This window comes from Schistocerca gregaria, chromosome 2 (assembly GCF_023897955.1).
Source record: "Schistocerca gregaria isolate iqSchGreg1 chromosome 2, iqSchGreg1.2, whole genome shotgun sequence".
NCBI classification, from domain to species: domain Eukaryota; kingdom Metazoa; phylum Arthropoda; class Insecta; order Orthoptera; family Acrididae; genus Schistocerca; species Schistocerca gregaria.
The window spans coordinates 710,434,384-710,461,241 of record NC_064921.1 but is presented as its reverse complement, the minus strand read 5'-3'; the positions used below and the strand labels follow the sequence as shown (position 1 = coordinate 710,461,241).

Sequence of the window (26,858 nt, the reverse complement as noted above, 5' to 3'; positions counted from 1 at the left end):
CGAGTAGCAAAATGTAAGAAAGCCCGTATGATTGCTGAAGAGCTAATTCTACCGTCTGCTATTGACAAAATGTCCATTAGACTTGGAGAGTCCATGGCAAGGTAGCTTTTGCACATTCCTTTGTCTAATACTGCATTGAATTCAAGATTTAGGAGAGCATCTTCATGAACAAATTACAGAAAAAATTTAATTGGGGGGGGGGGGGGGGGGATTTTGGAGGGATTTGGAACCTTTCAGAAATGTGGTGAATTTCATTAAAACTTGTCATCAGAAAGATAAAATGTTTAGACAGATATGACATTGTATGGAGGCTTAATAGCAACACTCATTGGCTTTCCAGATGAAATGTATTATTGTACATTGAACATATGTGAGAAGTCTGTTCTTGTGTGGAGAAGGAAATGAGGCTTGCTGTATCTCATTTTGTGCCAAGATTTGACAAGGTGTGTAACAAGAAGCAAGCTCAAGCAACACATTGAACTGAGTAGTATTTTATTAATAACTTGTTTTTTTAATTAGTTATTTCAGTTTTTTCAAGGTAACCCACAGGAAAGCCATGGAAACACCACAATCTGTCGGGGGAGCCACAAACTCAGAAAGGTTGAAAAAAATTGACATAAGGTTTCTGGCTTGATATGTCTTGTAATACTCACTTTTACGTTACTTGATAGGCATGATTTGCTGTAGATCTTCCCAGTCTTCCAAAATACTTTACTCATCTTTTGATTTCTCTGTTTATGCAGTCCTTTCTTCATCCTATTTTTCTACTTTACCTCCCCCCCTCCCCCCTCCCCAAAGATTCCTAAATTTGTAAACTCTCTTGATGTCACCATATTTTCTTGTGATGTTTTTGGTGCATCTGGTTTGACATCTATTCTGTTTTCTTGAAGGAGATCTGTAGTCTTACCTTTTCAGCCACCTCTTTCAGGTTCTTTTTTTTGTTGTTTTAATGAAGATTCTGTGTTATCTGTGAGCATTGCCAGATCATCAGCAAATGCCAGACATCCCATGTCTGTTCTTTCATTCCTGGCTTATAGTCATTGTATCCGCAATTCTTTCTCTCTCAAAACTTTGTCTAATAGTATAATGAATAATAATGGTGAAATACCCCCACTCTGTCTCACTTCTGTTCTAACCTCAAAGCACTCTGATAACTCTCCCATGAATTAAATTTTAGATTTGGTGTTGGTCAGAGCCTGTTTGACAATGTTCACTTTCTTTTTGTTGAGGTGCCTCTTTTCCAGTTCTTACAGTTGTATGCCTTTTTGATGTCTACAGAGGTGTATATTGTCTATCAGCTTCTCACTGTTTGGTATCTCAGGACTGTCTCTAACTATCTTTTCAGCACAGCATCTTGGCAATATGACTCCTGCCTGGTATTCTCCTATTAAATTTTCCAGTTGAGACATCTAACCTCCCTCAAAAATCTCACAGTTCATCAGAAAAGTTCATTATTATTGCAAATATTTTAGATTGTATCTCCACTTGTGTTTGCAGAATTAACTGTTTCACTAACAGCTCCATTCAAGGACAGGTTGAATCTAAAATGAATTATGTAAGAATATTGATTGTCTCTAATTACTTAACTTATGAATTTCTTTGTTTTTGTTGTTGTGTCCATTAAGGTTGATTCTGTGCATGCTGTAGGTGTTTCTTTCACATTTAAATAGTTCTTGTTGAAATGTTTCCAGGATAAATTATACAAATAGGAATAATGACAGTGGTTTTAATTTATAATTACAATTTCAAATTAAACTGAAAATAAATCTTGTGCCAATTTCATATTTTAGTTCTGATCATGAAAAACATAAGAATTGAATTAGATTTTTAGATCTATGATTCCACTGGATAATTTCATGAATTTAATGAGTGTATCAAATTCTACAGTATATGACAGAGAGAGCAGTACTGATCATTTCTGTTACAAACTATGTCCTACCTATCACCCACTGTGAAATAATTGTGTATGTGATGGGCAATAAAGGTACCCTACAGTAATTTTTAGCACTAGTCCTAAGGTGTCTCCTGTTTTGTATTATAATTGTTATTTGGTCATTCGACGCAGCTTTCTTCAGCTGTTGCAGCTACGATGTCATCTACCCCTGTTATTCTGCTATTCTTCAATTTTATGATTTGTCTCTTGAACTTCAGCTTGCCTGGTGCTTTTGACTTATCACTTCTCTTGATATCTTGGCTCCTTGAGAATCTCTCAACCATTTCAGGACAATTCAATAATTCATTGCAGTACTTCGCCAGTGTCTCACAGTTCTCTTTGTTATTCAGTGCCAGTTCTCCATACATTTTTCTGACACAAAGATTTTGTCGTTGGTATCTGATGATTCTGGTCTTAAATCTTTTATAAAAGTCGCCTGTGTTCTCTTTTTCTTTTAACTGGTCCTTTTCAAATTCTCTTTTGATTCTTCTGAAGTCTTGTCATTGCTTTCTTGCCTCTATGTAGGTTGTCAGTTTAACTCCTGTTTTGACACTGATCCATTTGTTGTATACTATTTTCCTCTTCTCAATGACTTATTGCATGTGTCATTCAATCATAGATGTCTCTTCTTTCTGATTAGAGGAATTTCCTCTTTCATTTTACCGATTATCTTTGCTTTGAATTTTTCACATGTTGTGGCTGTTCTTCCTCCCATTTATCTTTGATACTTGAATATCTTAATTTCATCATATTAAACTTTGGTATCAGCATAGTCTCCCTGTTCATTCTATCTGGTGTCTGTGATTCTTGTGAGGTAAGTCCCTCTTCTGATTTGTGCATTCATGATTTCTCTGTGGTTCTTGTGTAAACGCTACATGGTTGACTTGGTATTCTCCTAAGGATTTGGCAGATGACTTCTACGTCTTGGTTTTCTTGATATCTTTCTTGAAGTGAGTTGGCATTATCATCATATTGTGTTGCTAGCAGAGCTCAACCAATCTCTGGCCACATTTGTTAGCAAATCTGTGTACTAGGTATTGTCATATAATTCCTCTGAATCTATTTTCAGTGACATTCTTCATGATCTTTAGCTCGTCAAGGGCCTTGCCACAGTGGTAACACCAATTTCCATCACATTGTAGAAGTTGAGTACTGTCAAGCTTAATTAGCACTCAGATGGATGACTGTCCGTTCTTCTGAGTGCTGTTGGTAAGGAAGTTGCACTCAGCCATTGTGAGGCTCATTGAGGAGTAGTGGCTCTGGTCTTTAAACTGACAATGGCCAGGGTGCAGTGTGTCAATCACATGCCTCTACATATCTGCAACCAGTGGTGCTTATGGGCTCAGGATAACACAGTGGTCAGTTGGTACCAGTGGCTCTTACAAGGTCTGTTTGGCTGGAGTTTAGTTTAGTTTTCTGTATTTAATCACAGTACATATCAATTCCTTCTTTGTCTCTCTTGTTATCTTGGTTTACTGCTGTGTGTATGTTGATTGCCATGTAAGACATATTAGCGCATTTGAGCCTCGTCATTGTCAGCCTCAGCAGTGTCACCAGTGCTTACTGGTTTCAGTTGTCTTACTGATTGGATGATCCTCTTATTGACTGAAAAGGCCATTTCTAGAAGCAGAGCTCCTTTTTCTATTTTACTGGCTGTTTTGGTATTGCACATTCTGGTGTTACCGAAGTCTATAGTGTTGTCTCTGTTATTTTAGTCTCTTGTATTGCCAAAATCAGGACCTATTGTTCAGCTAGCATCTTTTTAATTCATGTAGTTTTCATGCTCCAATTAGTATGGTGATGTTTAGTGTTCCTATGTGTGTCTTCACTTCGGTTTCCCAGAGGGTTGTTATTATTATTATTATTATTATTATTATTATTATTATTGGAGATTTATATAATCACAGTAAGGAAATGTGTTGGCTTGGATTCCTTCCTGCCAAATTTTATAATTGCAATGCATATCAAAATTCAAGCCTATAGCTTTTTTTCACTGTGACACTCTTACAGGGCAGTTTGCACCTGTCCCCAATTTAAACAATGAGTAAGGTATAACACAAATTTATTTCCTTTAGATACAACCTCACAAAATGAAAACTAATCACATCACTCACTTTCAATTTACTCAAGAGCAAGACCAAATAACAAGGAAACGAAGATAGTTATATATTCCAGATATCAAAGATGAGTCAATCATAAAATGTTCATCCTTGTACTGGTGTCAATTTGGTGTTTATTAGAGTCATCATGTTAACCCCCACCCTCCTGTATGACAGAGCTACAGGTCTGGGTGTGAAGAAGTGATGACATGAATGGGTGCATACCTAAAGTTGCTTCTTATCTCCGGTGAGAAATTTTGGGGACTGTGTAGTGGCTGCCTGCTGAGGCTGGCCCTTTTCTCATTGCTACACACTATGGAGCAAATAGCTAGTAGAGACGAAATCTGTATGAAACCACTCAGAGTCATTTGTACACATGTGGCAGGGGCTGACACATGGAATCAGGTAGAATGTTTGATTCATCTGATATGGTCAGTTCTCTGACCAAGCTCTCTTGTTGTGAAACCAGGAGCCCGTCTGATGAGCAGAAATTTGAATCTTACTTGCCTGATGCAATGTGTGAAGATTAGAGGTGACCTGCAATGTGACAGGACCTTTGGGATTGGATCCTGTAAATCCTATAATGGTATTGAGGCATCTGTTGTCAGTTCCTGCGAATGAAATGCAGGCAGAAGTGGAACACTAATGGTTATGGGCACTGCATCATCTATATATGCTGGTTTTAAGAGTTCAATTGATATGCTGTCTTACCTGCCATTTTTCTCAGTGATGAACATGATTCCTGCTCTCATCACACCTTGAAATGGTTCCAAATAGGACGGAGAGAGTGGACGTCAGAGAGGGCAGATGACATCATCCCAGAGCCAGAAAAATGCACAATTTTATAAATCTTTATGAATGATACTCCTTCTGTTGCTATGCCTGACCACGTTAAGTGGCATGAGGTGGCACACATGTGAACACAGTCGACACATGATGAAGGTTGTGGAATCTTCCTGAGTCAGCGGAGAAAATAGTGCTGGTGAGAAGAAATCGCCCAGCACCCTTAACTGCTAGCCATATATCATCTATGCAGATGAACAGTGTATATCCTCCTCAACTGCAGTGCGAAGTCCCGACAGCTCTGAGGATAATGCATCAAACTAGGTCTCCACATGTTATGTTAATGCTGCGTTTAAGGTGCAATGGGCCTTTCAATGGCGATGAATACTCTCTACCATCCCATTGCTTGCAGGATGGTGGTTAGTAGTGTGAATGTGTCTGCTTCCACATAGTTGGTGTAATTCCTTGAAAAGCTGTTTTCCAAATTGTTGTTGTCTGTCAGTCGTGATTGTAGGATACTGAAACTCGTGAACCAAGATTGCGCCATGGCTCAGGCCACCAACTCTGCTGTTGTGTTGGGAACAGGTACTGCTACTAGCCACCTAGTGAAATTAGCAATCATTGTTATTAAATATCCGTACACCCATGAGCGTGGCAGAGACACTGCGATGTCAGTGTGAATGTGAGTGAACCTCACTGTATGTGTCGGGAAGCAATGCACCAGCACGAAAACATGTCTAGCTATTTTGCTGCATTGCAGTCACATGCGCAGGTGCAACAATTCTTCTGTATACCAGGCAAAATGACTTTTGCAGCAACAAGCTTGCCAGGAGTTCTGATGGCAGGGTGTGCAAGGTTATGGTAGATATTGAAAAACGTGTGCCTCCATTGTGTAGGAATGATAGCCATTGCCTCCCACCAACTGTACTGCACCAAATTCCTTGATGTGTGCCCTACATAGGTACATTTTTCAACTGTAATGCCACTGATTCGCAGTTAGCAATAATATGATGAAAGAAAGCATTGTTTCTTGATCATTGCAATATCACCCCTGTTAATCATGTTCAGTTCAGCCACATGTCCCAAAAACTAGCTTAGGTAGTGCCATCTTTAGAGCATGAAACACAAGCTCTGCTTTCCTTGCCCATGGAACTTTTCTACTGCCAGACATGCTGTTTCCAGTGAGCAATCTGTTGAGCAGTTCCTGTATCACAGCCAAGTTATGTAAATGTCTCCTGCAGTAGTTTAACATCCTAATTAATTTGCAGAGACCTTTGAGTGCAGTTGGTAAAGGCATCTGCCGACTAACTTTCACCTTATTAGGCAGGGGACAAACACTTGCATGAGAGAAAGAATACGTAGAGAATGCACTTTCTTTCTAGCAGTAAGACACTTATCACTGTTGATTACAGTGCCAAAACTCTCTAAGCATTCAAATAGTGATCATATGTTATCGGTATGATACAGCCATGTATCATAAAATACTAATATCTCATTCATATAGCAAAAACATGAATGTAAGTCCTTGCAGCACTGAAGTGCTACCACCTTTAAGTTTTGGAAACAGATGAAAATTGTATGGGACCAAGTTGGGACTGAATGGAGGATGATTGAAGACAGTGAATCCAAGGAGCAGGACTTTGCAGACATTGTATCAGTTGTGTGTGGTCTGGTGGCATTGTCATGCTGGAGCAGAGGGTGCTTTGTGTTTGGGAGAATTCTTCAAATTTGGCATGCTCTCATGTATTCTGATCTTGTCAGTGTGGTCTCACACTCATTAGGAATTCAGCAATAATGCTAGAGACCTCAAGAAACACTTATTGATTACACTACCTCTACATGTGTGCTGAACACATAAGTGATACATGGTCTTTTGTGGATAAAAATCCTAATTTCTAATTCAACCATCCATATGATCATAGGTAATCAATGTGACTGTTACTAATTTCCTTGTATCATTCATCACACATTCTATATTACCTTATGTGCTAATGTTATACATATAATGAGATTTACAGGTTATCTAATTATCCCAGGTACCAAACATTGGCTCCTACTTATCTGAAGAAGGCACCAGAGATTTCATTAGTTATATTACTGTACATGAAGGGATCCTATTTGAGTCTATGTTTCACATCATCATTATGGACCATTGAATAAAAATGATAGCAATGGGTTGTTTAGCCTCAGTTACAAGTGGCTGCCTGACAATGAAATACACTCCTGGAAATGGAAAAAAGAACACATTGACACCGGTGTGTCAGACCCACCATACTTGCTCCGGACACTGCGAGAGGGCTGTACAAGCAATGATCACACGCACGGCACAGCGGACACACCAGGAACCGCGGTGTTGGCCGTCGAATGGCGCTAGCTGTGCAGCATTTGTGCACCGCCGCCATCAGTGTCAGCCAGTTTGCCGTGGCATACGGAGCTCCATCGCAGTCTTTAACACTGGTAGCATGCCGCGACAACGTGGACGTGAACCGTATGTGCAGTTGACGGACTTTGAGCGAGGGCGTATAGTGGGCATGCGGGAGGCCGGGTGGACGTACCGCCGAATTGCTCAACACGTGGGGCGTGAGGTCTCTACAGTACATCGATGTTGTCGCCAGTGGTCGGCGGAAGGTGCAAGTACCCGTCGACCTGGGACCGGACCGCAGTGACGCACGGATGCACGCCAAGACCGTAGGATCCTACGCAGTGCCGTAGGGGACCGCACCGCCACTTCCCAGCAAATTAGGGACACTGTTGCTCCTGGGGTATCGGCGAGGACCATTCGCAACCGTCTCCATGAAGCTGGGCTACGGTCCCGCACACCGTTAGGCCGTCTTCCGCTCACGCCCCAACATCGTGCAGCCCGCCTCCAGTGGTGTCACGACAGGCGTGAATGGAGGGACGAATGGAGACGTGTCGTCTTCAGCGAGGAGAGTCGCTTCTGCCTTGGTGCCAATGATGGTCGTATGCGTGTTTGGCGCCGTGCAGGTGAGCGCCACAATCAGAACTGCATACGACCGAGGCACACAGGGCCAACACCCGGCATCATGGTGTGGGGAGCGATCTCCTACACTGGCCGTACACGTCTGGTGATCGTCGAGGGGACACTGAATAGTGCACGGTACATCCAAACCGTCATCAAACTCATCGTTCTACCATTCCTAGACCGGCAAGGGAACTTGCTGTTCCAACAGGACAATGGACGTCCGCATGTATCCCGTGCCACACAACATGCTCTAGAAGGTGTAAGTCATCTACCCTGGCCAGCAAGATCTCCGGATCTATCCCCCATTGAGCATGTTTGGGACTGGATGAAGCGTCGTCTCACGCGGTCTGCACGTCCAGCACGAACGCTGGTCCAACTGAGGCGCCAGGTGGAAATGGCATGGCAAGCCGTTCCACAGGACTACATCCAGCATCTCTACGATCGTCTCCATGGGAGAATAGCAGCCTGCATTGCTGCGAAAGGTGGATATACACTGTACTAGTGCCGACATTGTGCATGCTCTGTTGGCTGTGTCTATGTGCCTGTGGTTCTGTCAGTGTGATCATGTGATGTATCTGACCCCAGGAATGTGTCAATAAAGTTTCCCCTTCCTGGGACAATGAATTCACGGTGTTCTTATTTCAATTTCCAGGAGTGTATCAGTTTGATCAACACAGGCCAACGATGGAAAAACTTTTTTGCTGAAAATAGCTTATTCTTATGTTTTTTGGGGTGGGAAATCCAAATATGATACTTAAAAAACTGTATCACCCACCATTTCTTCACATTTTACAGTTAAATTTATTAAGTTAAGCGATTTTTAAAGAATTTAACAACTTTTATACAGTTAAAATAATTTAAAAATGAAGTGTAATGAATATAGGTGATGTTGGTAGCACAGCTGAAAAACATTTGCTGGCAAAAAAGGTTGATTCTATTTTTGTGTTAACAAATGGTGTTTTTTTTACTGTCAAACTAACCTCACTTTCCCGTTTTCTGTACAATGTGTAATTGTGGTTGTAAATACTCTGCTGACAGTTTTTGTTATATTTGTGGTGAATTAGTGATTAAAAAACACCAAAGAAACATTACAGCTTTGTGCAAAGTTTATCTATCATATCATGTATCTAAACTTGGTGATCAAGATAAATCTCGGGTGCTGCATAAGGTATGTTATGTGTGTGTTGGAGGTCTGAGGAAATGGTCCAAAAAGGAGAAGAAAGCCTTTAGATTTGCTGTTCCTTTGATACGGAGGGAGCCAAGAAATCATTCAGATGGTTGCTACTTTTGCAGTGCTGATATTATTGGTCATAATTCGAAAAACAAGAAGGTAATAAAGTACCCTAACCTTCCATCCACCATCCACCAGATGATTTAAATTCTATTCCAACAGAAGTATTTTCTGATGTACAATGTGATTTAGGTGAACCAGATGATGATGAATTCCATTGTAATACAGAAAGTCTAGAGCCCAAATTGTTTACTCAGACCAAGATTAACGATTTGGTTAGGGATCTGGGCTTAACGAAAGAAAAAGCTTAATTGCTTGGCTCTAGATTAAAAGAAAAGAACTTATTGGCAGTTGGAACCATTGTATACATGCATAGAAAGAGAGAGCACCAATTTTCCAAGTGTTTTCAACAAGAAGGTGATTTAGTGTACTACTCAGGCATTCCCGGTCTGATGAATGAGTTTGGTATTGAATACAAAAAGGAAGACTGGAGGCTGTTTATTGATTCACTCAAAACTAATTTAAAGGCTGTTTTGTTACACAATGGTAGGTAACATGTATGCATCTATACCTGTTGGACATTCTGCACATATGAAAGAAAGGTATGAAAACCTAGAAATAGTGCTAAATAAAATAGGCTATTCTGCTCATGGTTGGATAATATGTGTTGATCTAAAGGTAACATGCATCCTCCCTGGTCAGCAAGGTGGCTTTACCAAATTTCCATGTTTTTTGTGTGAATGGGGCAGTAGGGCTAGGGATCAACATTGGTGCAGAAAAAACTGGCCTGTGAGGGAGTTTTTAAAACCCGGTAAGAAGAATATTCAAAGTAAAAACCTTGTAGGTCCAAAAAACATACTCCTACTACCTCCACATATAAAGTTAGGCCTAATGTAACAGTTTGTAAAGGCTTTACCTAAAGATGGATCATGTTTTAAGTATCTCTGCCAAAAGTCTCCACACCTTTCAGAAGCTAAGCTTCTTAACTTTGAATCCACAATGACTTTAAATGAGAAAGAAGAATGGGTATCATTCAAGCAAGTCATTACAAAGTTCTTAGGACATGAAAAAGATGCAGAATGTGTTTCTATTATAGCTACAATGTTAAAGACATTTAAAGCTTTAGGATGTTTAATGAGCCTGGAAGTTCACTTTTTGAACAGTCACCTTGATTACTTCCTGGACAGTATGGAAGATGTTAGTGAGGAGCAAGAAGAGCGTTTTCACCAGGACATTAAAGTGATGGAAAAATGCTACCAAGGCTGCTAGAACACCAACATGATGGGAGACTACTGCTGGTCACTTCACTGAGAAGTTCAGCAAGCGACTCATCATAGAAAAAGCTACACAAGAAGCTTCAAAGAAAAAAGAGAAAGAAAATACAAACCAATTACAGCTGACAAGTGAAACCTCTACGAACACATATCATTGTTTTCAGTAGCTTACTGTAAATACAAACCATGCTTATCTTGTAACAAAGCGTTTCCTTAATTTCCCTGTTTACCATATGGCATAGGATTTTTATACTATATAATAAAAAGCATATTGCTCAATAACTATCGGTGATACAAAAAATTAAGGCTACATTTGGATTCAGATCATAAAAATCTGTAAAGATCAGTTATCAAAGTAAAAAAAAGTTTTAAAAAAATTGTTTGTTGGCCTGTGTAATTGATCATTACTACTCTTAATGCTAGGCTTCATTAAACCCGCTTTTATCTCATGCCTTCTTTCTATTGAAATAATACATTTGAGTTTGTTTGCTCAAATCTTCAAACAGTGGTATTATGTGTGCATTTTTGGGAACTACATTCATGAAATGTTCTTCTTCACATTTTTGCAGTGTAAGAGTGATCTGTTTAGGTTTTGGACATGCAGTTGCAGAAACTCCATTTCATTAAATGATATTTCTACTGTAAACTTTTCAGCCATCTTCTGACTGACCTGACAGACTGAAACTACAGTCGTTGTATCTGGGATTTTAAATACAAAAGCTGTGTTGCTCCATTTGAACTCATAGAATACACTACAGCCAGATATGTTACTCACTAGCAACAATCTTTGTATCAGTAGCAATGATTCTTCTATGGACTGGATGTGTGATTAGACACTGAATCCTTGCTTGGGTGTCAATGAGATGAACTGTGGAAAACGTCTTGACAAAACATGAAATCTGTCACTATCTTGGATTATCTTGGAAAGACGTTGCTACCGTGCAGCTTCTATTGATGCGTCAATATCCCACATGGATTAAGTGTCTAGCCATAGATTCAGTTCATACAAACATCTTTGTCGCTGAACAACATCTGTGGCCCTTGTGTATTCTGTGGCCACAACCACAGCTCTCATATATCACGGATCACTCTGTCAGCTCACAAAATAGATGGCTGAAAAGTTTACTACTGAAAACTCAGTTGAAGTAATGGGTAATAAAAGTTTGAGAGTTTAATACCATTGTACAAACTTCTGATATTTTGCAAGACTGCCAAGTGTCTTGCTGATGCAAATTGTATTTACACTGATTTTGACTCTGGTTTGTTTGAGTGCTTTGTTATCTTTTTCATCTGATTTTCTCCAAATTTATTTTTGAAATGAGTGCATATTTAAGGTTGCTTAGAGAAGAGTGGTTAAGTTCTAATATTATTTTGTGGGACTTCCAGATACTTCGAGTTGATTTGACAGAGGATGCAGGTGAAAGTTTGAGTCCTGAGATTGACATTGGTCAAGTAGAGGGAGCTTTTGTTATGGGACTTGGTTACTGGTTAACAGAGAAAATGGTGTATGATCCTGAGACAGGAAAAGCATTGACAAACAGAACATGGGTAAGTAATTAAACTTTTCTCAGACCTCCTTCCTATTTTGGTGACTAGGACTCATTGCATAATTGTAATTGTGTGTTCTGTTAACAGTGAAATCTGCCACACCAAAATGCCTATACATCCTGAGTAGATTGGTGGCATAAAATTCTTCTGTAAGAAACAAAAATGCCACATGTGTTTATTACCATTGTTAAATAACAAACGTTTTTTTTCTTTGAGGTATTATGTATTTTTATATGAAGACATAATAACTGATGGAAACACTCTAAAACATGTCAATCTTCTAATATAAGGAGCAGTAATTAAAGTTAACATATACAGGGTGTTACAAAAAGGTATGGCCAAACTTTCAGGAAACATTCCTCACACACAGATAAAGAAAAGATGTTATGTGGACATGTGTCCGGAAACGCTTAATTTCCATGTTAGAGCTCATTTTTTTTCATCAGTAAGTACTGTACTTCCTTGATTCACCACCAGTTGGCCCAATTGAAGGAAGGTAATATTGACTTCGGTGCTTTGTGTTGACATGCAACTCATTGCTCTACAGTACTAACATCAAGCACAACAGTACGTAGCATCAACAGGTTAGTGTTCATCATGAACGTGGTTTTGCAGTCAGTGCAGTGTTTACAAATGCAGAGTTGGCAGATGCCCATTTGATGTATGGATTAGCATGAGGCAATAGCCGTGGCGCGGTACATTTGTATCGAGACAGATTTCCAGAACGAAGGTGTCCCGCAGGAAGACAATCGAAGCAATTGATCGGCGTCTTAGGGAGCACGGAACATTCCAGCCTGTGACTCGCGACTGGAGAAGACCTAGAACAGCGAGGACGAGGCAATTCTTCGTGCAGCTGATGGTAACCCTAATGTCAGCGTCAGAGAAGTTGCTGCTGTACAAGGTAACGTTGACCACATCGCTGTGTGGAGAGTGCTACAGGAGAACCAGTTGTTTCCGTACCGTGTACAGCATGTGCAGGCACTATCAGCAGCTGATTCGCCTCCACGGGTACACTTCTGCGAATGGTTCATCCAATAATGTGTCAATCCTCATCTCAGTGCAGATGCTCTCTTTACGGATGAGGCTTCATTCCAATGTGATCAAATTGTAAATTTTCACAATCAACATGTGTGGGCTGACAAGAATCTGCATGCAGTTGTGCAATCACGTCATCAACACAGATTTTCTGTGAACGTTTCGTTAGGCATTGTTGGTGATGTCTTGATTGGGCCCCATGTTCTCCCACCTACGCTCAATGGAGCACATTATCATGATTTCATACAGGATACTCTACCTGTGCTGCTAGAACATGTGCCTTTACAAGTACAACACAACATGTGATTCAAGCATGATGGAGCTCCTGCACATTTCAGTTGAAGTGTTCGTAAGCTTCTCAACAACAGATTCGGAGACCGATGGATTGGTAGAGGCGGACCAATTCCATGGCTTCTGCGCTCTCCTGACCTCAACCCTCGTGACTTTCATTTATGGGGGCATTTGAAACCTCTTGTCTATGCAACCCTGGTACCAAATGTAGAGACTCTTCGTGCTCGTATTGTGGATGGCTGTGATAATACGCCATTCTCCAGGGCTGCATTGGCGCATCAGGGATTCCATGCGACGGAGGGTGGATGCGTGTATCCTTGCTAACGGAGGACATTTTGAACACTTCCTGTAATAAAGTGTTTAAAGTCACGCTGGTACGTTCTGTTGCTGTGTGTTTCCATTCCATGATTAATATGATTTGAAGAGAAGTATTAAAATGAGCTCTAACATGGAAAGTAAGCATTTCCGGACACATGTCCACATAACATATTTTATTTCTTTGTGTGTGAGAAATGTTTCCTGAAAGTTTGGCTGTACCTTTTTGTAACACCCTGTATACTGTGTGTCGCGTATGAGGTCTGTTGCATTATTTCCAGGACACTGTAAACTCCCTACCAGCATTCACTATTACAGTTTATCAAATGGTCATTGGAGTCATAAACTTGTGACAAGGCTCACATCTGTATACAGCATTTGCAATAATAATGTCTTTGTGCTTAAACAAAAATACATCGACCAAAATTATATATTTAGTGAAAGGCGAAAATCTGAAATAAGAATAGTTCTGTAGTTAAGTTACACTATTTTTTTCAATTTCTTTTGAAAACACTAATGCCTTTCAGCTCAAACTCACAGACGTTCACTTTAGGAAGGACAATCCTGCCCTTTGTGCAGAGAAATGAGCATACTAGTCCTTTCAAATTAATTGACTGAAAGTATGAATAAATCATTTGCACTTGTGAAACTCTGTAGTAAACCTCCTAAGATTTCTTGACAATAACTTTTATTGTCATTACTGAAGCACGCCACAGTGAAAATATTAATTAAACCTGACAAATTCAATTTGACCATAATAATTTGTGATTCGTCAAACTCTAATATAGATTATGCCATCTATACTAATAATAAATCCGTATAACGACTGTGTCTGTCTACCTGTGTTTGAACACGCTACTATCAAAAATCACGTTACTCGATGAATTTTCAAGGGGTTTTCACAGGTCACTTAACGGAAAGAAGATTGGGTTTAATGTCCCGTTGACATCAATGTCATTAGAGATGGAGCACAAGCTTAAATTGTTTCAAGTATTGGGGATGAAACCGGCCATGCTCTCTCAAAGGAACCACCCCGGCATTTGCCAGGAGTGATTTAGAGAAGTCATGGAAAACCTAAATCTAGATGCCCAAACACAGGTTTGAACCACATCCTCCCAAATGTGAGTCCATTGTGCTAACCACTGCATATCACTTGAGCATAGTTTGGTGTACCATATAGGCTTTTTAGTTCATGAGAATCAAATCACAGAAAAAAAGATACCATGATTGAAAGTTTTAACTTTCTTGTGTTTCCATCTGAATATACTACTCTCCAAAACTACAAGTGAGATTTTTATGGGGCTTTCACTGGTAACTTCGCCATAGCTGAGGACACCACACAAGCTATATTTAATCAAAATAACATGACAGGAAAAAAAGACGTACATGTTATAAAAATGTAATTATTTATGTTCCACATCTTTGATGAAACCACTGGAGCAATTTCAACTGAACTTGGTATACATATCACTTACTGTTGGGAAAGAATCACTGTGGGGATAAGAACCACCTACCTATGAAAGAGGTGGGGGTGGGGGTGAAAAAGAAGTGTAGGCCACAACACCCCAATAAATCAGATTTTGTTAATCCAGTATTTGAGAAAAGAGCATATACTAACCTACTGAACCAATTTTGATAAAATTTGGCAAGGAGATGGCTTGGATCCTGGGGAAGAACTTAGGCTGCTTCACAAAGTGTTTGGCACAAGATACTTATTGATTTGATGAATATTATGTGAATTAGCAAAAAATATTTATGCTTTAGTAAAGCTATGTAGTCTTAGACTTTTGAACTTTATTGTATTTGTGAAAATGCTTTCCTTGGTTTGTATGTACTACATGATATGATTCAAAGTAATTAATACAATGCTTATACAATTGTCATTGTCTTTAAACCACATTTCCATACTATTTATAGCTACTATGTGCACTATCCAGTATTTCAGAATGAGAGCACTTAGTGACCTGCAAAAAATTTTACACGTAATTTCAAACCTATAAGAACTTTTCTCACTGGTAACCCTCACAAAGTAATGAAAGAAAAAAGTATTACTTACTACATTTTTGCTGTTCATGCAATAAAACTGTCATGAAAGACATGACGTCATGGTGTTTACATTTATTGCTTCTTTGCTATTAACTATCTATGAAACACATTTAGAACACAATATCCACATATGCTGCTGAATATACCTACAACCTTATATCATTCTAAGACATATAGTTCTGGAGATATGAGGGAAGGAGAGGATGAGATGGATAGGTAGTGGGGGAAGAGGAGATGGACATAGAAAGGAAAGATGAGGAGATGGGAAGAGAGGGGGCGGGGGGCAAAGAAGACAGAGAGAAGTGGAAGGAGGAGATGGATTAATAGAACTGAAATAAATATATACCAGGGCAATGATGGGTACTCATCAAGTCAAAAGTATAAATCGTCATCAAAAGTCAGTCTTTACATAAAACTCATGATTTTACTCACCTGTATGACAACAATACCTTATCAATTTAATCAACAGATACCTCTCCTCTGATGAAACCACTCTCCAAACGTGTATTGTCAGTTCATACCCCGACAACAGCCAGATATGTTACTCACTAGCAACAATCTTTGTATCAGTGGCAATGATTCTTCTATGGACTGGATGTGTGATTAGACACTGCATCCTTGCTTGGGTGTCAATGAGATGAACTGTGGAAAACGTCTTGATAAAACATGGAATCTGTCACTATCTTGGATTATCTTGGGAAGACGTTGCTACCGTGCAGCCTCTATTGATGCATTAATGTCCCACATGGATTAAGTGTCTAGTCATAGATTCAGTTCATGCAAACATCTTTGTCGCTGAACAACATCTGTGGCCCTTGTGTATTCTGTGGCCACAACCACAGCTCTCATATATCACGCATCTCATATATCAAGTGAGTTCATGTCAGCTTTAGGTGATAAAAAATTTCACAAGAGGCAACACTTTGACATAAAAGTGTACTACGAAAGTACATCTTCCATCTTTAACACACAAACAACTTCTGCTTTTTAGCTTCTGAGTATGAAACAAAGTGGACTTATTCTGAACTTAAATACATCACATTTCAATCTCCTTATGCAGGTGAAATGGAAGACAATATCTATGATAAAAACTGAACAGACACTGATGATTTGGAAGAACTAATTCTAGATTGAATTGATGTCAATTAATTACAAAAGTATGATTTATAGATCCTGTGTTTAACAGTACAAGAAAATGGCTCTAGTAGCAGTTGTGAGAATTCTTTAAACAAAGTTACATTTGTATGTTTGAAATTCCCTGCAAGTGGCTTTCTAAGTTTTGGGTATTACTTTAGAAGCATAAAACCCTAATTGGAATCTAGTATCAGCAGTTTTGTAAATCAAATGAGTTTAGCACAACTCATATTTAAATTGCTTCACAACCTATTACTTTTGAATATTTGCATTTTTTCAAAAGTGGTTGTAATCATGGCTAATCATAAGAATGTAAGTCAAATATTATGATATTGTATAGACATAGGTATTACAAGTGTTATATGCTGACAAATGAGTGTGGAAATGATAGCAAAGTACTTGTTCCATGATGACAGTTAATACACTATTCGATATCTGATCAGATTCTCTATTTAAGTAACCAATACTTGGCTTAAAATGTTACAGAAGTCAGGTAAAATGTTGTTAATGTACTAACTACAAAACAAAATCAAAACATTACCAAAATGTGGTATGTAGAACAAAACAGTAAGACTTTTCTGCAGAACTATATGTCTTGTGAAAGACTGATAAGAATAAGGTGATAAGAAGTATTGTATATGGAGCCATACAGATTGTCATCTCTCACTCCATTTCTAAGTGGAGCATGAAAAATGGAGACAAATAATGGTATCTAGAACCTACCCAGAGCTTTGTATTCTACAGTAACATGTAGAGTTTAATTTATTAGCTCAATACTGTATATATTTACAAATTTTTGTGATATCCGTTACATGTTTCTTATGATCTAACACACCACATTTTCAGAATTATAAGCCACCTGGAGCAAAGGATATTCCTGTTGACTTTCGCATTAAGCTTAGAAAAAATGCACCCAATCCAGCAGGAGTTCTTCGTTCTAAAGGTAATGTAAAAATAATATATCCACTTTTTTATGTTTATTGATGAAGGCATTTTAGAAAGTAACTTTGAACCAAATATTTTGAGAAAACTATATTTCAAGTCAAGGGAGTAAACACGAGGCATGGATGCAAATTATAGTATTAGTTATATTCCAGTAGTAGCAGTAAGAAGAAGATGATATACTTTTCATATAAGATGGTTCACCAGCACACGGTGGCAAATCCCTGTGGTTACTGGGGTCAGGTGAGACACTGGTTTTGGGTAAAATTCAGACAGACAATAGTAAAATGAATTAAATTGATAGAGACTCTTAGTTCATCTTATGAGGATATACACTAAAGAGACAAAGAAACTGGTACACCTGCCTAATATTGTGTAGCCCCCCCACGAGTACGCAGAAGTACCGCAACATGACGTGGCATGGACTCAACTAATTCTGAAGTAATGCTGGAGGGAACTGACACCATTAATCCTGCAAGCTTGTCCATAAATCTGTAAGGGTACAAGGGTGTGAAAATCTCTTCTGAAGAGCATGTTGCAAGGTATGTCCAAAAATGCTCAATAATGTTCATATTTGGGGAGTTTTATGGCCAATGGAAAGGTTTAAACTCAGAAGAGTTTTCCTAGAACCACTCTGTAGCAATTCTGGACATTTGGGGTGTTGCATGGTCCTGTTGGAATTGCCCAAGTCTGTTGGAATGCACAATGTACATGAATGGATGCAGGTGATCAGAAAGGATGCTTGCATATGTGTCACCTTTCAGAGTCATATCTAGATGTACCAGAGATCCCATATCACTTCAACTGTGCATCCCACACACCATTACAGAGCCTCCACCAACTTGAACAGCCCCTTATTGATATACAGGGTCCATGGATTCATGATGTCTCCATACTCATACATGTCCGGCTGCTCGATACAATTTGGAACAAGACTCGTCCGACCAGGCAACATGTTTCCAGTCATCAACCATCCAATGTTGGTGTTGATGGCCCCAGGAAAGATGTAAAGCTTGGTATCATGCAGTCATCTAGGGTACATGAGTGGGCCTTCAGCTCCTAAAGCCGATATCAATGATGTTTCATTAAATGGTTTGCAGGCTGACACTTGTTGATGGCCCAGCATTGAAAAATGCAGCAGTTTGCCAAAGGGTTACACTTCTGTCATGTTGAACAGTTCTCTTCAGTTGTCATTGGTCCCATTCTTGCAGGATCTTTTTCTGGCTGCGGTGACATCAGAGATTTGATATTTTACTGGATTCCTCATATTCACATTACACTTGTGAAATGGTACTATGAGAAAATCCCCACTTCATCGTTACCTCAGAGATGCTGTGTCCCATCGCTCGTGCGCTGGCTGTAACACCACATTCAAACTCATTTAAATCTTGATGACCTGCCATTGTAGGAACAGTAGCTAATGTAACAACTGCACCAGACACTTGTTGTCCTCTTTAGGCGTTGCCGACTGCAGTGCCATATTATGCCTATTTACATATCTCTGTATTTGAATATGCATGCCTATAACTGTTTCTTTGGTGCTTCAGTGTATATACAGGGTGGTCCATTGATACTGACCAGGCCAAATATCTCACGAAATAAGGATCAAATGGAAAAACTGCAAAGAACGAAACTCGTCTAGCTTGTAGGGGGATACCAGATGGCGCTATGGTTGGCCCACTAGATGGCAGTGCCATAGGTGAAACAGATATCAACTGCATTTTTTAAAATAGGAACCCCCATTTTTTATTACATATTCCTGTAGTACGTAAAGAAATATGAATGTTTTAGTTGGACCACTTTTTTCGTTTTATGATAGATGGTGCTGTAATAGTCACAAACATATAAATACGTAGTATCATGTAACATTCCGCCAGTGCGGACGGTATTTGCTTCATGATACATTACCTGTTTTAAAATGGACCGTATACCAATTGTGGAAAAGGTCGATATAGTGTTGATGTATGGCTATGGTGATCAAAATGCCCAATGGATGTGTGCTACGTATGAGGCTCGGTATCCTGGATGATATCATCCAAGTGTCAAGACTGTTCCCCAGATAGTTATGTTATTTAAGGAAACAGGAAGTGTTCAACCACATGTGAAATGTCAACCACGACCTGCAACAAATGACTATGCCCAAGTAGGTGTTTTATCTGGTGTCACGGTTTTCCGCACATCAGTAGCAGACAAATTGCGTGAGAATCGGGAAACTCAAAAACGTTGGTGTTGAGAATGCTACATCAACATCAATTGCAACCATACCATATTTCTATGCACCAGGATTTGCTTGGCAATGATGTTGAATGTTGTGTACAATTCTGCCACTGTGCACAAGAGAAATTATGGGATGATGACAGATTTTTAGCACACATTCTATTTAGGGAGGAAGTGTCATTCACCAACAGTGGTAATGTAAACCAGCATAATATGCACTATTGGGAAACGGAAAATCCACAAGTGGAAAATCAGCGATTTTTCACTGCATGACAGAATGACAGAATGATGGATGTCCAGCACATAGCTCGCATGCGGTTGAAGCGGTATTGAATAGCGTATTTCATGACAGGTTGATTGGTCATCGAAGCACCGTACCATGGCCCGCATGTCCACCAGATCTGACGTCCCTGGATTTCTTTCTGAGGGGAAAGTTGAAGGATATTTGCTATCGTGATCCACCGACAACGCCTGACAACATGCGTCAACACATTGTCAATGCATGTGCGAACATTACGCAGGGCGAACTACTCGCTGTTGAGTAGAATGTTGTTACACATATTGCCAAATGTATTGAAGTTGACGGACATCATTTTGAGCATATATTGCATTAATAAGGTATTTACAGGTAATCACGCTGTAACAGCATGCGTTCTCAGAAATGATAAGTTCACAAACGTAGATGTATCAAATTGGAACAACCGAAATAAAACGTTAAAATGTACCTATGGTCTGTATTTTAATTTAAAAAACGTACCTGTTACCAACTGTTCGTCTAAAATTGTGAGCCATATGTTTGTGACTATTACAGCACCATCTATCACAAAGGGAAAAAAGTGGTCCAACTAAAACATTCATATTTGTTTACGTACTACACGAATATGTAATAAAAGATGGGGTTTCCTATCTTTAAAAAAATGCAGTTGCTGTCCGTTTGACCCATGGCAGTGCCATCTTGGGGGCCAACCATAGCTCCATCTGGTTTCCCCCTTCAAGCTAGACAAGTTTCGTTCTTTGTAGTTTTTTCTTTTGACGCTTATTTCGTGAGATATTTGGTCCAGTCATGATCAATGGACCACCCTGTTTGTATATAGTCATTCAGCATCAGACTTTACACTCAGTCAAGACATAATCATATTCAACCAGATGTTGCCAAATCACCGCAATACTGTTGGAAAAATGATTGTTAATTGTTTAGATTCCCTGGGGTTTATACAGGTTGCTGATCTAATTTTTTGAAGATTAATGAAAAATGTAAACTGAAAGCAGGTTAATATGTTTATCAGTGTAAAAATAAATTTACATTGATTTTATTTTGAATATGGATGCTCTCAACTCATTTACTTAATATTTTACCATCATAGTTTTATTCAGCAACTGAACCACAGAGAAGATACTATATGAAGTATAGGTGTCAGTCATTTTACAAAATGGATTTTGGTTTGATGCTCTTAACCTGCCTGCCCAGATAGTGATATCAAATTGCCTTCCAGAAGCCGTAGTATGAATGAAAAACGCCAGTCTGAAATTCAAATGTATAAATCTGAGAACACATAAATGTTGTTATTGTTGTTGTTGTGCTGTTCATCCCAAAAACTATCCACACTAATATATCTTGGGCAAGTGCTTTCATATGTGCTACTGCACCCTAGATATATTTGAGTCTGCTTGCTGTCTAGGTGTGGTCTTGCTCTGTAAGTCTTACATTCTGCACTTCCCTCCATTTCCAAATTAACTATTCTCTGATGCCTCAGGAGGTTTCCTGTCAGCCATAAAGTTCTTTCTTGACAATTTCATGTAGTATCTCTTCCTTAGTTGCTCAATCCAAGGATCTGATTTTCAGCTTTCTTCTGTAGCATCACATTTTTCTATCCTCCATTTCCATATACTATTCATCATCCATGTTTCACTGCAGTATTAGGCTACAATACAGATAAATATTTTGAGAAACAATTCCCTAATGATTAATTTATATTCAACATATAAAATTTATCTTTATCAGGAAAGACAGGAAAGATTTTCATCCTTTTACTAGTCTAAATTCCATATTCTCTTTACTTCTGGCATCATCCTTTTTTTATGTTACGTTCATAGTAAATATCATATATTACTTTTAGAAGGTCTCTCTAAGTTTCAGATGATCTAACAATTCTTTTGCCACCTCTGTCAGAATTGCAATATTTTCAGCAAACTTGAAATTTAATTTCTTTTCTCAGTTTCTTCTTGGTTTCAAACAATGGAAAATCCAAGCTAGACTAACAACCATTTGAATAATGAAAAATATTTTGACTTGTGAGTTTAGCAAGTACAATGTTAGAGTCAACAGTCAAGAAAGCTTTGAGAAATTCAAAAAGTGCATAATAGTCACCTGTTGTTTATCCATAGCTAGTTTCAGTTCATCAGTCACTTTTATAAGAGCAGTCATCGCCATGCTGCAGTTTTGCTGAAAACCAGACTGGTATTTGATGTTAAATAATTAATAAACAAACTGTTCATGAATTATGTACCCTAGAGCCTTGGGTAAAGCTAGTAGAATGCAAATAGGTCTGTAGTCAGAGGGCTGTTTGGTAGTTTCTTCTTGGATAGTCAGGTCAGAGAATGGTTGAAAATATCCATTATTTTGGCCAGTAGACGATTGATGAGAAGATTGATCAATTGCACTGTTATATTATTGTTCCCTTGCAGCTGCCAAACAAATTTGTGAAATTGACTTCTGCTCTGTGTTTGGGATTACTGTACCAAACATCGATGCTTTAAGAGTATGGTTTGTCTGTGCACTTGTGCATTGGTCAAGTAAAGATATTGGCTTGGTGAAATACTCATTTATATCCTCAGTAGGAACTGGAGGTTCAGCTGCAGTTTTGGGTCTGCCTATTCCTAGATCTCATAGTTTTTGCCACAGGATAGCAAGTCTATGAAAGTCCTCAGTTAGTGAGAGGGCTTACTTGAGCTTGGCATTTCTCACAGATCGATTAACCTGACTGCAAAGTTACTTGTAGATGAGATGATTATCAGAAACCATTTTTATGTTCTGTGTGCTGCATCTCTGACACACATAAGGTGTTTGAGGTGGTCTGCAAGGCATGGTGCAGGTTTTCTCCTTACACTTACTATTTTTAGAGGACCATGTTTGTCATGTAATTTATTTAGCCTCTTAGTGAAGATGGATACTTTATTATTTATGGCAAAGTTATTTCCTGCCATTATCTGCCAAGAAATATCATAGGAGTCAGCTGTAAGCTCAGACATATTCATGTGCATAAAATCTCTAAAAGTCACCACTTGCAGTTTTATCTTTGGGCATTGTAATGAATAAGTCATGATTATTACATCAGGAACAGACAAGCCAGTGCAGAAATATGATTGCTGTGAATTACTGTAGTTGGAGCTCTGGTTGCAAATATATTGATAAATGTACAAATGTCCACTGTATGATGAATAGGCCAAAGTGGAATCAGTGTAAGGTTTGAGTGGGAAAGTATGTCCTCATATTTTGACACAAATGAAGAGCTGTTTAGAAAATTTATGTTTGATATCTCCAGTTCCAATTACATGTTCATACAGAGATTCAAGGTTTTAGAGTGCAGATTCAAAGCTAGAGAGGCCCAAATTTAGGTCTATTACACATTACATGGATGAGACACTTTCTATTGAGCAGTTTAATCTCAATGAATATATATTCATGCCACTCTTTCTCCTTTTTAGACATGAGCATGACCTTGGGGAACAAATGTGTAAAGAAGTGGGATACTGAAGTACTGCGGAATGGTGAGATGCTTTGAAGTTATCTGAGGCTATAGAGAGTGCAATAAAGAATGCCATTGTAGGCAGTTCAGTTGAAAAAGAATCAACATCTCTAAAAAGGGTGATTGCAGAAGTTGGAGAGATTAACGTAGGTACAATGAAGAAGGCTGCAAATAAACATTGGGTAACAGAAGAAATACTTCAACTAATTGACAGGTGAAGGAAGCACAAAAATGTTCAGGGAAATTCAGGACTACATAAATGTAAATCACCTAGGAATGAAATCAACAAGGATGAGAATTCACCTGTTAAGTTCAGAGGGTATACTGTGTATATGGAATGAGTACACTAAAGGACTCTACAGGTGGAAAGACTTATCTAATGACATTATTGTGGAAGAAATAGTTGTTGATATGGAAGACTTCGGGTGGGGGGAGGGGGCTCCAGTATTAGAGTTAATGTTTGATAGAGCTTTGGAAGGCATGTGATCAAATAAGACAGGAAGGATGGATATCATTCTTTCAGAATTTCTGACATCTTTCGAGGTAGTGGCACCAAAGTAACATTCAAGCTTGTGTGTAGAACCCATGACTCTGGAGGCATACTATCACAGTTTTGGAGAACTATTAATCTTGAAGATTGCAAGAGCAGATAAGTTTGAGAACTTCACACAATCAGTTTAATGGCTCATGCATCCAAATTACTGACAAATATAGTATACAGAAGAATGAAAAAGAAAATTGAGGATCTCTTAGATGACGATCAGTTTGGCTTTTGAAAAGGCAAGGGCACCAGGAATTCTGACATTGTGATTGATAATGGAAGCAAGATTTAAGAACAAACAAGGCATGTTATAGGAGCTGTCAACCTGGAAAATCATTTGACAGTGTAAAATAATGCAAGATGTTTGAAATTCTGATAAAAATGGAAATAAGCTACAGGGAAAAATGGGTATCATACACAATGTTCAAGAACCATGAGGGAACAATAAGAATGGAAGAACAAGAATGAACTGCTCAGATTAGAAAAGGTGGAAGATATGTATGCAGTCTTTCACCCCTACAGTTCAATCTGTACATCACAGAAGCAATGATGGAAACAAAAGAAAGATTCAGGAGTGGGCTCAAGATTCATGGTGAGAGGATTTCAGTGATAAGTAGAGACCAGATTATATGCATTTGCATGTTGCATTTGTGTTTGCATATTTGGCTCCTTTTCACCTGTTATTGCAAATTTTTTGTCTATGTTTACAATATTTTAAAAATTTAGACAGACGGGGTCTATCTTGGTTTCATTTTGATGTCTCACAGAGTGACTGTAATCTACTACTGTGTGCCATTACTTACCAGGAGGCTACTGGCTAGTGAACTGATTACTGAACAGGAACACACAGGCAGAGTCAATGTACCTGACACCCGTGCCCCCATGTAATCCCCTCCCCTGTCATACTGCAGCAGTTGGCAACAATGAAGTTAAATAACACGTCCTTTGTTTTCTTTTTAATTGTACAGAGTTAAGAGTGTGAGAAAAATGTTTTAAAGTTTCAAACAGACCAGCAAGTCATGACAAGTCTTCATATTGCTTGAATGCAAAAGAAAGACCACAACATGTTTTGAGAGTGGCAAATAGCAGTAGCAGGGATTTAACCTTCAAAGGTAACCAAAAAAATCACCTAAACATGTATCTGTGTGAAGCATTCATTGCAAGTAATATTCCTCTCCACAGATTTACGAACCCTACCCACAGAGTTTTCCTGCACAAATATTGCACAAATCAAAATACTGTATACCAAATGAATCAACATTACATAAAAATTAAATACTGACAATTTACCTTCATGTTCTGGAAGAAATACACAGTGAACTCAACAACAACATTATTTGGATATTGGTTGACAAAACTACCAACACTGAAAATTTAATTGTTGGTGCATTAAAACGAGAGCCTTCTTCTTCCTATTTAGTGGCCTGCAGAGAACTTGAAAAGACAAATCATTCTGTGATTGCCAGATTTGTGAATGATGGTATATTTTCGGAATCTTCTGTTGCTGAAAGTGTATTTGTGCTTCTCTCAGATGCTGCTCCCTATATGATCAAAGCGGGAAAAGCCCTCCAAGTATTTTATCCCAATTTGAGTCATGTGACATTCTTTGCTCATGGAGTACATTGCCTTGCTGAAGAAGTATGATCCATATTTGGGAACGTAAATAAACTGATTTCATTCACAAAGAAAGTTTTTCTTAAGGCACCTGCTCACATAAAGATCTACAAGATTAACTACCAAATGTGCCTTTACCTCCAGAATCAATGGTAACATGGGGTACATCGGTCAAAGCTTTAGTTTACAATGAACATTTGGAGGCCACAAGAGGCATAGTAAACAACTTCAGTACAGCAGAGGCTTTGGCAATTTGTCAGTGCAAAGAAGCATTTAATGATTCCAGTACACACACACACACACACACACACACACACACACACACACACACACACACACACACACACACAATATTATGAACAATAACCCAGGCTTTGAAACCTTGTCCCAAACTGATAGTTCTATTAGTGGGATAAGTGAACTTTAGCCAGAAAAAATAAATGCCATAAAGTACCCAAATTCAAATACTGCCTAGTTACCTCAGTTGATGTAGATCAGTCCTTTTCTGCTTCTGAAAATGTTTTGAGTGATTGAAGACACTATTTTACTACCAAAGATTTGGAACAGCATCTGATTGTTTATGTTTACAATAGGAGCAAAATATAAAACAATTTGTAAACAATAATTGAGTCCAATAATATTAATTAAATGTTAATGTTGTTCATAAAATTCCTGATTTTATGTTGTTTTTGAAATAAAATATTATGCAGTTCTTGTGCACGCCTCTCATCATGTTATATGTATTGAAGTTGAATCTGTGCATATTGATTGTTTCCTGGTGACTCACACACATCATATTTCCCTGTTACTGACAACAATTGCAAAAAAGGAAAAATATTTGAAATGTGGTGTACATCTTCTTTTTGCCATATTGTAAAAACTAATCTTAAAAAGGATCCTGCCTAACCTCTACGCCAAAGTATACAGATCATGAGATCAGCGTCCTAAATGTCCTGATTTTTACATGGCCAGTGATCTTCCTCACCATCAATGTGCACAGCTCCAACTTCAAGATGTATCACATGCATTAACTATTATGTTTTTTGTTATTTGATCTTGCATGCTTTGACACTTTTCATGCATATTTTAAGCATTTCTCATGCATATTTGCGTGTATATTTTGAGC

At 38.6% G+C, this 26,858-nt stretch overlaps 1 protein-coding gene across 2 annotated transcripts in view; it reads left to right on the top strand.

The window, feature by feature from the left end:
• The window catches only part of LOC126334824 (uncharacterized), a 377,818-nt gene that overhangs the window by 325,586 nt on the left and 25,374 nt on the right, over positions 1 to 26,858 (top strand). For both annotated transcript variants that reach the window (XM_049997482.1, XM_049997483.1), the window contains 2 exons: positions 11,690 to 11,851; positions 17,519 to 17,615. In XM_049997482.1, the coding sequence (XP_049853439.1) occupies positions 11,690 to 11,851; positions 17,519 to 17,615 (259 nt within the window). The remainder of the gene's footprint in view (positions 1 to 11,689; positions 11,852 to 17,518; positions 17,616 to 26,858) is intronic.